This window comes from Sciurus carolinensis, chromosome 18, assembly GCF_902686445.1.
Source record: "Sciurus carolinensis chromosome 18, mSciCar1.2, whole genome shotgun sequence".
Taxonomy (NCBI): domain Eukaryota; kingdom Metazoa; phylum Chordata; class Mammalia; order Rodentia; family Sciuridae; genus Sciurus; species Sciurus carolinensis.
Genome location: NC_062230.1, coordinates 7957075 through 7970679, shown reverse-complemented (window position 1 = coordinate 7970679; position 13605 = coordinate 7957075). Strand labels below are relative to the sequence as shown.

At 40.2% G+C, this 13605-nt stretch overlaps 1 protein-coding gene across 9 annotated transcripts in view; it reads right to left on the bottom strand.

Annotated features, from left to right (window-relative positions):
- Positions 1-13605, bottom strand: part of Zcwpw1 (zinc finger CW-type and PWWP domain containing 1) — a 21382-nt gene extending 7777 nt beyond the window's left edge. For 2 of the 9 annotated variants that reach the window (XR_007106083.1, XM_047533314.1), the window contains exons 1-7: positions 13466-13605; positions 8646-8702; positions 7703-7953; positions 7177-7267; positions 5702-5816; positions 5083-5240; positions 4758-4880 (exon numbers count right to left, since the gene is read on the bottom strand). Coding sequence is in view for 8 of the 9 variants with exons in the window: in XM_047533314.1 (XP_047389270.1) it covers positions 4758-4880; positions 5083-5240; positions 5702-5816; positions 7177-7267; positions 7703-7953; positions 8646-8670 (763 nt within the window). In the remaining variant the exon portion in view is untranslated. Of the gene's footprint in view, positions 1-4757; positions 4881-5082; positions 5241-5701; positions 5817-7176; positions 7268-7702; positions 7954-8645; positions 10283-13021; positions 13420-13465 lie in introns of those variants that run through there. The other 7 variants (XM_047533318.1, XM_047533317.1, XM_047533319.1 and 4 more) reach the window with 7 other exon arrangements.

Here is a 13605-nt window from a genome sequence, read left to right as displayed (position 1 = left end):
TAAGTCTAGAATTTCTCTCCCATTTGCTTTGGGCCCCAAGGGCCATGCCTCCATTTATCCATTACCTTCCAAATTCCCATCTTGGCCTCTCGGTATCCCCACATCTTGATTTCATGTCCCACAAAACCTCTTCTCTCTCCCTCCCAAGCACTACTACAGTGTCCATTGAAGTTCTACAGGGCTGGGGAGATAGCTAAGCTGGTAGAGTGCTTGCCTTGCAAGCACAAGGCCTTGAGTCCGATCCCAAGTATCACAAAAAAAAAAAAAAAAAGAAGTTCTACAGACTTGAGCAATAAGTATTCACATATTCTTAACCTCTGAAGCCTGAGACCCACTAATGACATTCTACCTGACCTCTACTCCAGCCCTCTAAGTGGATTCTGTCCCTTCTCACACTCCTCATGTCTCTCAGGACAGAACATGAGGCCAGCATCATCCTTACTCCCATTGCTACTATCCTCTCCCTCCTATAAACCCATTCTTCCTTTGCGATCCTACCATCCTTTCATTTCCACTGTAAATATGCTGGCATCTAGCTCAGTCTTCTTTTCTTCTGCCTCTGGCCTTCAGTCCAGATGACCATAGGAATACCTCAAAAAAAACCCATTCTCTCAGTTCCTTAAATTTTTCCTCCATGTCACCTCAGTAATCCACACCCACTTCCACATGCCCCAACCAGTCAGCTGCAGGAAACATGAACCCTTTGATCCACTTAACCAAACATCTCTGACAAAATGCCATGTCCTCCTACCTCACCTGTTCAAAGAGCCCTACAGCAACTTTCAGTTTATCTTGCTCTCCAATCCACTATCTCCTCCCATATTCTCTGCTTGGTAACAACCTCTGTTCTTCACTCTGCACCAATCAGCTTTGGTTCTCTAACATTTCCTTAGACTCTCCTGCAGATGTCTTCAACTCCCTTTCCCTCTATCCTTCCTTCCATCCATGATAAAACACCACCTTGAATGAAGTCAGTTTCTACCTTTTCTGTGCTTACACTCCTGAAATTGAGAGTTTCTAGAGAAAACCCAGGCACATAGGTATCACTATATTTTCACAATTAATACTCTCAACCATTATGTCCCTCTGGTAATTTCACTCTCATGTAGAAGTGATGATTATTCATAAGAAAATGAGTAGAAATAAATCACCCTAATTATACAAACTGGATATTTATGGCTTAGGATGAAATATTCAATAACAGCAGTTTTTTAAAATTTCCTTTCAAATAACTTGAGTAAAATATAATGTGCTCTGGAAAACTGATGTTCACCATGTGTGGCTCTAGACTGATGTCACAGACACACATTAGGAGCATCTCAATTGGTCATTCATTCCTGAAACACTAGCCTCCTGGGTTCTGTGTTACCTCATTCTCCCGTCCCCTCCCCCCATCTTTCAGACAGCTTCCCCCTCAGTTTCCTTTGCTGAAGTCTCGTTTTCCATCCCATCTTTAAATGTCATGGTTCCAAAGCCCAGTCATGGGCCTTCTTTCCCTACTCTACACTTTTCCCTATGACAAGCGCACCCATTCCCATATCTTTGAAATCCATTTTCATATCTGAGTTACAGATTCCACCTTGCTCTTTGACTTTTTTTCCCCTGTGGTGCTGGGAATTGAACTTGGTCTTGTAAACAAAGTCTGCCACTAGACTACATTCCTAGCCCTGATATCTCTACTTGGGTGTCTCACAAAGACCTCAAGTTCAGTATACCTGAACTTGAATCTTATCCCACAAATGTGTTCTTCCTCCACTCTTATCACTTTCTTTTACATAACTGCTTAAGTCAGAAACCAACCATCTTTGACAGAACTTCTCCTCTCTTCCTGCCCCCAATACAATTCACTACCAAGTTCTCACAATTGTATGTCTGAAACTTATCATAAAACCATCTACTTCTTTCTCTCTCTCCACTTTTATGATCCTAATCCCAGCCACCACAATACCTAATGCTAGCACTAATTTAATAATGGTTGACTCCTGTCTTCTCCCCATATTACATCCTCTAATTTATCACCAAATGATCATTTTAAAACATTAATTTGGCCAGGCATGGTGATGCACACCTGTAATCCCTGCTACTCAGGAGGTTGAGCCAAGAGGATCACAAGTTCAAGACCAGCTTGAGCAACTTAATAAGACCTTGTCACAAAGTAAGATTTTTCAAAAAGGTCTAAGGACGTAGCTCAATGGTACAGCACTTGCCTAGCATGGTGCAAGGGCCTGCATTCAATCCCCAGTGCAAAACACACAAAAATAATAATTTAAGAATGACACTGACCTGGCTAAAATCCACTAATGGTTCCCCACTGCGTTTAGGATAAAAATCTCTCTCTAGCATGGTCAAGGTCATTGATCTAGCCACTGTCTACCTTCCTTCCCTTTTTTTCATAGGCATTTTCCCACCTTCCCTCCTCTTGCTCTCTGAACTCCAATCACACTGACATTTTTTTTGGGGGGGAGGGGAGGTATTGGTAATATGACAAACTTACCTTACCTAAAACTTTCTCCTACTCTTCACTTGAATAACTTCTTTTTCTTCAATTTATATCTGAAATATGATTTCCTTAGAAATGCATTCCCTAACTAGCCCAATCTTACTTAGGTCTCCACCATTTCCTCTTGTGACACTCTTCTCTTTCTTCACAATATTTAATGCAAATTGTATTTATGGGATACAGCCCTTTCTACTTTCTTCTCCAGAAGACTCCTCTCCTTGACAATTGCAAGAAACAGAAGGAATGGTTCACTTACAGCAAGAGGCTGACATTTTCACTACAATCATAATTCAACTCACAAGCGCCATCTAGGGAATGAACTCATCTCTGTCCATCTAAAATTCTGTCCTTGTTGAAACGAGAGGTACAGGAGATGTCGCCACATAAACCTAATGACAATGGCTTATTTAGAAGAACTAGAGATCAGGTCAACGGGGTCCAGAGTACACCAAAGAGAGTTCTTGTTTCTGGGCGGGGGGAGAACCAGAGATTGAACTCAGGGGGACTGAGTCACTGAGCCACATCCCCAGCCCTATTTCATATTTTATTTAGAGACCAGGTCTCACTGAGTTGCTTAGAGCCTTGCTTTTGGCTTTGAATTCACAATCCTCCCGTCTGAGTCACCTGAGTTTCTGAGATTATAGGCATGCACCACCATGCCCAGCCAAGAAGAGCTCTTAACAGGTACATCTAAGTTGTTTCTTTTAAATATTATTTTTAGATGTTGATGGACCTTTATTTTATTCTTTATTTATATACAGTGCTGAGAATTGAACCCAGTGCCTCACCCATGCTAGGCAAGCGCTTTATCACTGAGCTACAACCCTAGCCCAGTACATCTAAGTTTACCTGTTCAAATAAAACGAAAAGAAAAAAACTTTTAGTTCTCTTTTTAAGAAACAAACCTATCTAGAACACTCCCTTGGGGTGATCTGAGTTTCAGATCACCTGACCATCCAATTAGATTATACTTCCAGCTCCTTACTGCTACCAAATCATTATAATAAGAGAAATGGTTTATTAACCTGGACTATCTTGTTGTTACCCACATAGTCTTCCTAGAGTTTTCTTCCAAGTCTATGAAAATTCTATTATGCTGTTACAATCAAAACTATATACATATTCACATACATATGAGGTACTACCTGTACTTTTTACTACACCATTCCTTATACTTTGGATTTTGTTTTTTAATTATTTTGGGGCTTTTTGTGCAAACCTGTTTTCTCCCAAATTATTACCTATTTATGTCTAAATTTTTGAACTAATATATTGTATGATGTTTTATTTCTTGCCACAAATGTTCAAATGTTGCCTTGATAATTTCATATGTTATACTTATCATTTAACCCACTAAAACTGTAATTCTATGAATGAGAGCTATCAAATTTATTCATCACTGTATTTCTAGCACTTAGAGGGCACAAAATTAAGGCACTAATAACTGTTTTTAAGAGAATAAATAAGATGGGGATACAGCCCAGTGGTAGAGTGCATACCTAGCATATTCAAGGACCTGGTTTCAATCCCCATCACAAAAAAAATTTTTTTCATAAAAATAAATTCCTATTCATCATGACCCTGCCTCTAATCCATCTCAAAGACTAAGGTGTACTTCCTGATGAAGAACAAATTCCCTGAATCTCTTCTCATTCCTATTTCTTCAATTACTCTCCCTCTTTAAATACATTTCCCTCAACATATAAATCTGCCCAAGTCTCTCTTTTAAAAGATATGCTAAGGACAGTAGCACATGCCTATAATCCCTCTTACTTTTCATGTCTATACTAACTAAAAAAGTATTTACTCTGCAACCAACTATAACCATCCATGCACCCTTACCAATCCATATGATAACTGTTATCAAACCCTAATGGCTTCCTAACTATGATATCCTTGAGCGTTTTCAAATCTTTACCATCTTTGGCTTCTCCATGGTAGCATTTGACATGACTGAGTACTCCCTCTTTCTTGAAATTCTCTCCTCCTTTGACATCTGTGACATCACTCTCCTAATTTTTCTTGGTTTTCTGCCTGGATACCATCTAAAGTGCCTGGTACATAGGGATTATATGAATAAATGACTGACTGAATGGAATCTTTCTTTTCCTCAGCAGCATATTCTCTAACAAGTAGTTGTGAAAGATATAGTCTGTGAGTTTCCTCCAACATCCTAATTCTTGTCTCTCTCCTCCATTTTGAATTTTCAGCCCAAGTAAGCTTGCCAAATCAAGTGATAAGCTTTGGATAAACTCACCAAAACCACTTTCTTCTCCTTTTTGCTGACCTCTGATCTGAGAATCACCCCGAATCATTTTCTCTGATTGGTCTTTCCCTCTGCACTCATGTCCACCTTGAACTTTCTCCATTTTTTCATATTCTGGGAAGATAAAACAAAACATTATGAGGTGGGGAGATGAAGAAAAGAATCTTTGTAGACAGTAAAGGCCAGTGAAAGAAGAAAAATCAAAGCCTAATAATTTCAAGACTTGGACTGAACATTCTCAGTCTGTTCACTGTCCCATTCTCTCAGTTCTGGAAGTATCTAAGTCAGGCATCAAAGTGTATTTGACTACACTTACGTGTTTCCTTCTTTCTTTTGCTTAAGGAAAGTCTATTAAATTTCTTCTCAGAGGATGCAGGAACTGGCTGGCCTGATTTAGATATCCTTAGCTCTGGGGTAAGTTCATCTTCTATAGAGGCTGAAATCTCTGGAGTATGAGGTACCATTTTCCTCTCTCTGAAAATGATATTTTCAAATGAAAAAGTTAAAAGGAGCAACTTTATCCTACTAATCTTTTGAAAGACCTCAAGGATGAAAGAAGGATAAAAGATTTCTAGGTTTGGGGGTAGGGGGATAGCTTGGTGGTATAGCATGTGCTTAGCATGAACAAGAAAAAAAAATACTATGTCCACTAAAGCCTTATAAGGTCATTTTACTCATCTACTTGCCTATTTTTGTCAGCTGAAAGGTTTCTCTCCTGAGCTGAGAGAAATAAGTAGAAGTAAAATTATATAATTTAAAATTGTATTTTAAAATATTTTTAAAGTGCATTTTAAAAATTTAGGTGAGATGGGCATGGTGGTATATGCCTGTAATCAGTAGAAACACAACAAATGACCATTTTATCCATATATATATCATCATTTCCCAATGTTAATTCCCCCTGTGTTCAACTTACCTCCCTGAGATAAACTTACCCATCAGCATTATCATGATCAGTAGCAGAAGCAATGCCTGGTTCTCTGTCTGACTCAGTATGTACTATGGTTTGGACACAGGAAGTCGCTGCAAAATTAAGACCAGATCCCATCCCTCCCAAAACAGAATACTATAAGCAGAGAAGCAATAAAACAATCACTCCAATATTTCCTAGCCATAACATTTCATTAAAATGTCCCTTTCCTGTTGCCTGGAAGAGCTTACCTTTAGCCTCTTATCGTATGATAAAAGTTAAATCTTTAAATTTTCAGAAAAAAATTAGAAACTGGGCACAGTTGTGCACACCTGTAAACCCAGCTGCTCCAGAGGCTGAGGAAGGAGGATCCCTAGTTCAAAGCGAGCCTCAGCAAAACTGAGGTACTAAGCAACTCAGTGAGACCCTGTCTCTAAATAAAATACAAAATAGAGTTGGGGATGTGGCTCAGTGGTCAAGTGCCCAAGTTCAATCCCTGGTACCCAAAAAAAAGAAAAAAAAAATGGAAATCTCTATCTTCCTGCAAGCCTGTCCAGACTGATCTACTGATCTAGTTCGTTCCAGGACAGTCAGATAATTTTATTTTGTATATGTAACGTGTGTGTGTGTATGTACTACATTTTATATCACTTTTCCTCAAACTCCCTCTAGGAACAGAAGTATATCTGAGGATGACTGAAGTGTCAGAGCAGTCTCCTTAGCCTCAAATCTTACAGAGAAGGTCCTGGGGCCTACACTACAGAGTTCTTTCTTCTAAAAATCAAAACCCTAAGATGTTAAAACATTAAAAACAGAAACACACAAGGATAGGTGGAGACTAAATTCTTTAAGTCTGGGAAAACAATTTTTCTTTTCTAAGTAGATTGTAACCATATAGATATAAAATAGCAGTTTAAAATATCATAAAAAGGGCATTTAAAAAATTTAGGTCAGGGCTGGGGAGATAGCTCAGTCGGCAGAGTGCTTGCCTTGCATGCACAAGGCCCTGGGTTCAATCCCCAGCACTGCAAAAAAAAAAAAAAAAAAAAAAAATGTAGGTCAGATGGACATGATGGTGCACACATGTAATCCCAGCTACTTGGGAGACTGGAACAGGAAGATCATAAATTTAAGGCCAGCCTCAGCAACTCAGCAAGACCTTGTCTCAAAATAAAATGGGCTACAGATGTAACTCAATGGTAGAGGACCCTGTGTTCAATTTCCAGTACTGCCAGTCTCCCAATTTAATTTAATTTTTTTAGCTAAGACTATATTCTGAAATCAATATAATCCACTTTTCTAAAAGTTCATACCTTTTCTAAAAGTCTGTACCTTTTATCTTAGGCAGTTTAACCATGGTCCTATTGATAAGGAATGAAGTATTTCAAAGTCTTGTCTAATGTCTCCTTACTTAAGAGGATGAAAGAGAAGAAAAGCCGTCAAACTTACACTACTCCTCAGATAAGTCACTTTGCCTAAATGAAACCCTTTTTCTCTTACCACAAGTCGTACCCAAGCATTCCTGAAGGGACTTCTGAAGCACAATCTGGACAATCTCTTCAAATTCTGCATTGGTAAGACTTGATTTTCCCTGCAGAGATGAGGATAAGGAGGGAAAATTACTTATCTTTTCATAGTTCTCTCCTCTGGCCAGTCAGGGAAACCTCCTTTAGAACAGGCAGTTAAGTTAATGGGACTAAAGGTATGAAGTCAACATACCTAAGGAGTCTATACACTTTATCCCAGATGTCCTGGGAATAAAGGAGTCAAAGGAAAGTGTTTTATAATATCTCTGTCTACTTCTACTCCCACCTATAACCTACCTCACTCTATTGTTTCATCAAATGCTTTCCTCAAAATGTCTTTTTGGCCTCTTAGGGAAGAAAACAGAAGTTAAAAAAAAATTAAATAAAATAGGATGAAGTTCCCCATATGAAAAAATATTTGATTGTCCCTCCCCAGGGGTTGGGGGGTGGTGCAGGGTAGGAGGAACCCTCCTACCAGAGTTCATTAATGTGACTCATACCTTTTCTTTCTTCTCTGATGGCTTGCTGTCTTGAGCCTTTCCTTTTTTCTCCTGACCAACCCCTGGACCATCCTCTGTGGTTGCCTTCTCCTCTTCCTCTAACCTGGCTTTTGGTAGGCTTGGCTTGGCTTCTGCCATTGGGGAACTGATCCCCAGGGTCTCATCTCTGTGTGAGTTAGGGCCATGCAATATCATGCTATGCAATTTTTGAGTAGGTGGGGCAAAGGTTTTCTTTGGTCCCTTTCCACATTCTGAAATCGATCAAATAGAATTTATGAAACAGTCTAACAGAAATTGCCAAACACTGTCCCTTGACTAGCCACATGAGAATTATATGGGGAGAATTTTTAATAAATTCAGATCCTAGGTCTGTCCCTGCCTACTCCATATCACCCCCTGAGATTGTGATGAAGTAGACTGAAGTGAGGCCCAGAAATCTGTAATTTTAAAAGACTAGTTGATTGTGGTACACCCCCACATTAGTTTGGGAACCAATTCAAAGGTGATAAATATAGGCATATGGGAAGCTGACATAGTCAAGTGTAAAATTTTAAAAATTTGCTCATTTTAACTTTGAATAAAATTTTATGAGAATTTAGCTAAAAAAACCACTAACTAAAATCCACAAACTACTCAAGGCCCAATCTTATGCTACTTCCTCCATGATATTACACTGATCCTCCCAGGTACATAATATCTCTTTCTTCTGAGCCTTTATAATACTTTGTATGTCTCAGGTGGCATTCATCACATTCAAATTTATGTTATGAATGTTTAAATGTCTTTTGTCTCCCTATGAGTTCATAAGTCATATTTATCTTGCTCAAAGCATCTTGCAGAGTAGCAATTTGAACAGAGTGAAAAGAAAATATATGTAACTGAACTGCCCTTTGGTGGGCATGAGATAAATGTACAAAGTGAACCTCCCTCATTCTTGGCTCACCTTCTTTCTTCTGTAATGTTGTCATCACTCAGCTGAGAAACTACACTTTCTTTGCCTCTGTTAGGAAAAAGAAATGAACTATGACTCTGATTACATTTTCCTTTCCCTGTTTTCTTGGGTTCAGGATCTGTTTGCCTGGGAATACCGACTACATTTCTGCTTTTTTGACTATACTTCTCCCCCACTCAGCAGTACCAGTTATATACCAAGGAATAATGAGAAATACTATTTTAAAGATGAGTAACAATCCTTAGTGTTTTTAGTGCTTAGAACCATGTTTGATGTAAGGGGCACTCATATTAGGAGGCCATAAGAGTGGCAACGATAGAAGCATTAGTAGAAGTAGTGGTTGTAGAGCATGGACAGTCTTGAGAGTTAAAGAGTAAACTCTTTTCTCATTTCCTTAAGTTCCCCTAAATACTTAGAACACAAATAATTTGGCAATCTCTGACTTAATTTAGAGGTTCTTATGCATAGAGACTCCCCTTTTGACATCATCATAATGTTTGCTTTCCATTTGCTTAGATCCTCAGGCTAGTGTTTCCCCAAATGCTAGAATCTATCAGTGTCAGAAATATTTGGTAACCAGAAGAGGTCTTCAGAGAACTTAGCACCTTCTATCTGATCCCTCTACTTAAAACCTAGCAATGAGAACTTAGTACCTTCTTTGATAGTCATAGTTATTCTTCAGCAATCTACTCAGAGACGTTCTACACTGCATCAATAGTATCAATTTTTATTAATATTGAAACTAATGGTAATGGTGAACATATATTCAACACTATTTTCTTTACCCTTTATATATTATCTATTTAATTCTCACAACAAATATGAGATAGATATCATTTCAAATGTGGCGAGATTGGAGCTTACAAAGATTTAGAGATATTGAGTAATTAATAAATAATAAAATCAGGATTGGAACATGTGGGATTCAATGTGCTGTTAACTGTGCTATGCTACAACCCAACAGTCTAATTCAATGTTTCACCATCATTTTAATACAACAAACAGAAAGCATACATAAGAATACATGTTAAAACACACAGCCTTAGAGCATATGCCCCAGGTTTGGATTTGTTTTCTTTTCTTTCAGTTCTGGGGATTGAACCCAAGGCTTCCAGCATGCTAGGGAAGCATTCTACCATTGAGTGACATCCCCAGCCTCCCTGATTTTGGTAATTATAACAAACACTATTGCTCTAGGAGGGCTTTAGAGACATAAAGTTTCCCTCTTTTTACAGATGAAAAATACACAATGTGAGGCAAATGTTTTGCCCAAAAGTCTTAGTCTTAATACATATTAGAACCCAGAACCCAGATTTTTGCCTCTCAACCCTAAAAACACATCTATTGTACTTAGTGATCTTGTTTCTGGCTGTTGATTTTGAACTTTGAAGACCCTGGAACTGAAACTCAATTATTCTAACTCTACTATCTCCCACCACAGAGACAAAGACAACATAAAATAGACTCTTTGGTTCCTATACACTCCTGGTTAAAGAATATGAAGATTTTAAGATACTCAGGGATCAGGAAAGGGAGGGGAGGGGAAATACTGGGGAATAATATTGGCCAAAGTATACTGTTACTTTGTGTACATGTACAAATATGTAAAAAACAATCCCACCATTGGGTACAACTATAATGCACCAATGAAAAATAAATAAGGGGCTGGAGTTGTGGCTCAGTAGTACAGTGCATGCCTGGCATGTGTGAGGCCCTAGGTTCCATACTCAGCACTGCATATAAATAAATAAAAAGATCCATTGACAACTAAAAAATATACATATAAATAATAATAATACATTTTCTCATTTTAAATTCTTTAAATGTAATAAAAAGAATACTTTGATCAATGTGAAAATATAAACTTTTCTAATATTAGGTCCAAATCCATATCTAAACCTCTATAGACCTAGATCAAAGTGTTTCTGAAATTCCAACCAACTGGATAGAACTGTGTATTATTATGAAATTAACAAGACAGCAAATCTATAAGTTGTGATGCTTAACAGTTCCCCTTAATCTAAGGAAGGAGTGTGATGAAGACCATTACTTTTAAACAAAAGTTCTAACTTGACCCATAGAGAAGAGAAAGCCAAGAAGTAATTTTTTGACAACTCAAGCTCATTTACTTTTTCTACAATAACATATATTGAAATGTGGTTCAGAGAGAGAAAAAAGAAAACCTAGTTAATAAATACACAAAACATCACCAACCTTCTTCTGAGCAGACTAGAGGCTCTAGATTCAAGATTAGCATTTTTTTTTTCTTACCTTAGGTGAAAAGGAGACAGGGAAGGAGAGATGGAGATAACAATAAAGACAATAAAGGTCCCAAAACCTTTACCAAAGGAAGTAAAAGAACCAGATAATTCCATAAACTGGATCCCACTCACTCAACATAAGGAAGGAACATAGGGGTTGGGGATTTACTTCAGTGGTAGAGCACTTGCCTAGGATGAGCAAGAGTTTAGTCCTCAGCACATGAGGGACAAAAAAGTGGAGAAGGGAAAAAGAACTAAAAGAACTTAGAACAAATAATAAAAGAAAGTTGGGCTTGGTGGTGTGTGCCTGTAATCCCAGTGGCTTGGGAGGCTAAAGTAGGAGGATCAGGAGTTCAAAGCCAGCATCTCTAAATAAAATATTTTTAAAAGAGGTGGGGGGAGGGGACTGGGAATGTGGCTTAGTGGTTAAGTGCCTCTGGATTCAATCACAAAAAGAAAAAAACTAAAAATCATAATTAATACTGAGATGAAATTATCTAGCTCAGATATCCTCAGATGTGGTCCAAAACCTGATAGGACCTTTTCCAACTAATTATTTATGTTAAGCTGCATTTTCCTCTTTTTTTTTTTTTTTTTTGTTACTGGGGATTGAACTTTACCACGGGCCACATCTCCAGCCCTTTTTATCTTTTATTTTGAGACAGGATCTCACTAAGATGCAAAGGCTGGCTGTGAACTTGGGAGGCTCAGCCTCCTGAGCCACGCCTGGCTTATACCAATACAAGATACTACAACAGATTGAAACGGATGAGAATCCAACTGTTTTCTATTAAGCTGACATGAAATTTGCGAAAATGTAAAACAATGGCACTCTTCACAGTAAAATGTCTTCTCTTTAGGAAAATGCGTTTTTCACAAAAACATTATGTAATGAGTGTATCAGTTATTTCTGAATAAATATTTTACATTTTTCACAATTTTAATTTCTAATATCTTAACATCAATAGATACAAACCACATAAAAACCTCTTTGAAGTCCTCCATAAATTTTAAGAGTATAACGAATTCTCACATGAAAAAGTTAAAGACTTTACCTAGTAGAATAATTTAGTCTCGGCAATATTTTTCAAAAAACCACTAATTCCGCATTTAAGATTTCCCCTTCCTAACTATGCAAATCATTCCTTCTTTATATTCTTCCTCCAGTCATTAGACTAAGAAAAAGTAAATCCTTTAGAGCTATACTTTACCAGGGACTCCGCGAGCCTCACAACTTATTTAAAAGCCATATTCTAAAACCTTGTAGTCTGATCTCTTTGACATCAATGTCTACTAGCACGTGGCTTCTAGCTCATTGTGTTGGAGGGCTCCCGCGCATGCGTGCTCCACAACCCTGAGTTAAAGTTTTGGTTCCTTTTTTTGGGGGGGGGGGGGCGCGGCGCTGGGGATCGAACCCAGGGCCTTGCGCGTCCAAGGCAGAGCCACATCCCCAGCGCTGACTTAAGGCCTTTTAACAAGATGAAAAAGGGTTCCCAGGTACCCTTACTGCCCAGGGCAAGACCATCTCGCAGAAGTAACTTCCCGAACTGAAATTTTCGCAGCTTATCAGCAAAGTCGTAAAAGCAAGCTTCTTAGTTCAGAGCGCAAAGCCCCGCGACGGCGGGCGCCTCCCTGTGCCGCGCGGCCGCCGCCCCCAGACCGGCCCTCGGGGTTGTTTCGCTCCAAGAGGCGTGAAGAAGCGCGTCCGCCTGGCCTCCCAGGTGCTGCGCCACCTCCCCTCACGAGGCTCCGCGGTCCAGCCAGGACGCCCACACCTCCATTTTCCCTCTCCTTCCCCAGTGCTTAGGGACAGCGACTGCCCTGAGGGTGGAACGGCCACTGGCTGACCCGACCTCTCCCCACCAAGATGCCCGCGGGGGTGGGTGTCCCCCGGGCGCCCCTCCCGCCGGGGCCCCAGTCCCGCTCTCCTGGCGCCGCAGCGCTGGGTCATTTCTGCTTCTAGGGGTTGAGTTGGAGTTTAAGAGATCCTGAGGAGAAGGGACAGGAGGTGGTCAACGCCCTGGGGAGAAACCTTTTCCGCAGGCAACAGGGCCCAGACTCGTAGCACCTAGCACCTTCATCTGCAACTGGAGAAGGGCGGGCTACCTTGGGGACGAGGAGGACCTGAAGGCGACGGGCACAGCGTGCTCCTGCCGTGATTCTGCCAGCTGCTTCAACCTCGACCTATTTTTTTCCCGCCACGAGGAGAAGGCACGAGGACGTGCACAAGCCCCGCCCCCGAGAGGCGTGCGCCCAGGACCAAGGCGCGTGCGCAGTTGGAAGCTGCATCTGCCGCGGCGCGGCTGAGGTACTTCCACCATCTTCCCAAACTAGGCCCTGGTAAAACTACAAATCCCATAATCCTCGCCGACTTCACTTTTTTAAATAGGCGGCAGCAACAGTGCCTGAACGTTCCTGAAGCACATCTTTCTTTTACCAACGCCTCTCTTTGCCACACTCCGCTTTTTCCGTCCGCTTTTCATGCCCTGATTCTTATTCTCCCTTCTAGCACCCTTTAATTTTGGGACTATCCTGAGCCTCCATTCCCACCTGTACCACCCTCTTCTCAAATTGTTGTCAAGGAGACTGGAACACCCATCACCCGGGGGAAACTGCGCCGAATCGCGACTTCCCAAAGGCTGAGGCAGGGGACCCACAGGCGGGCCGACTCCCCTTGCCCGCCCACGCTC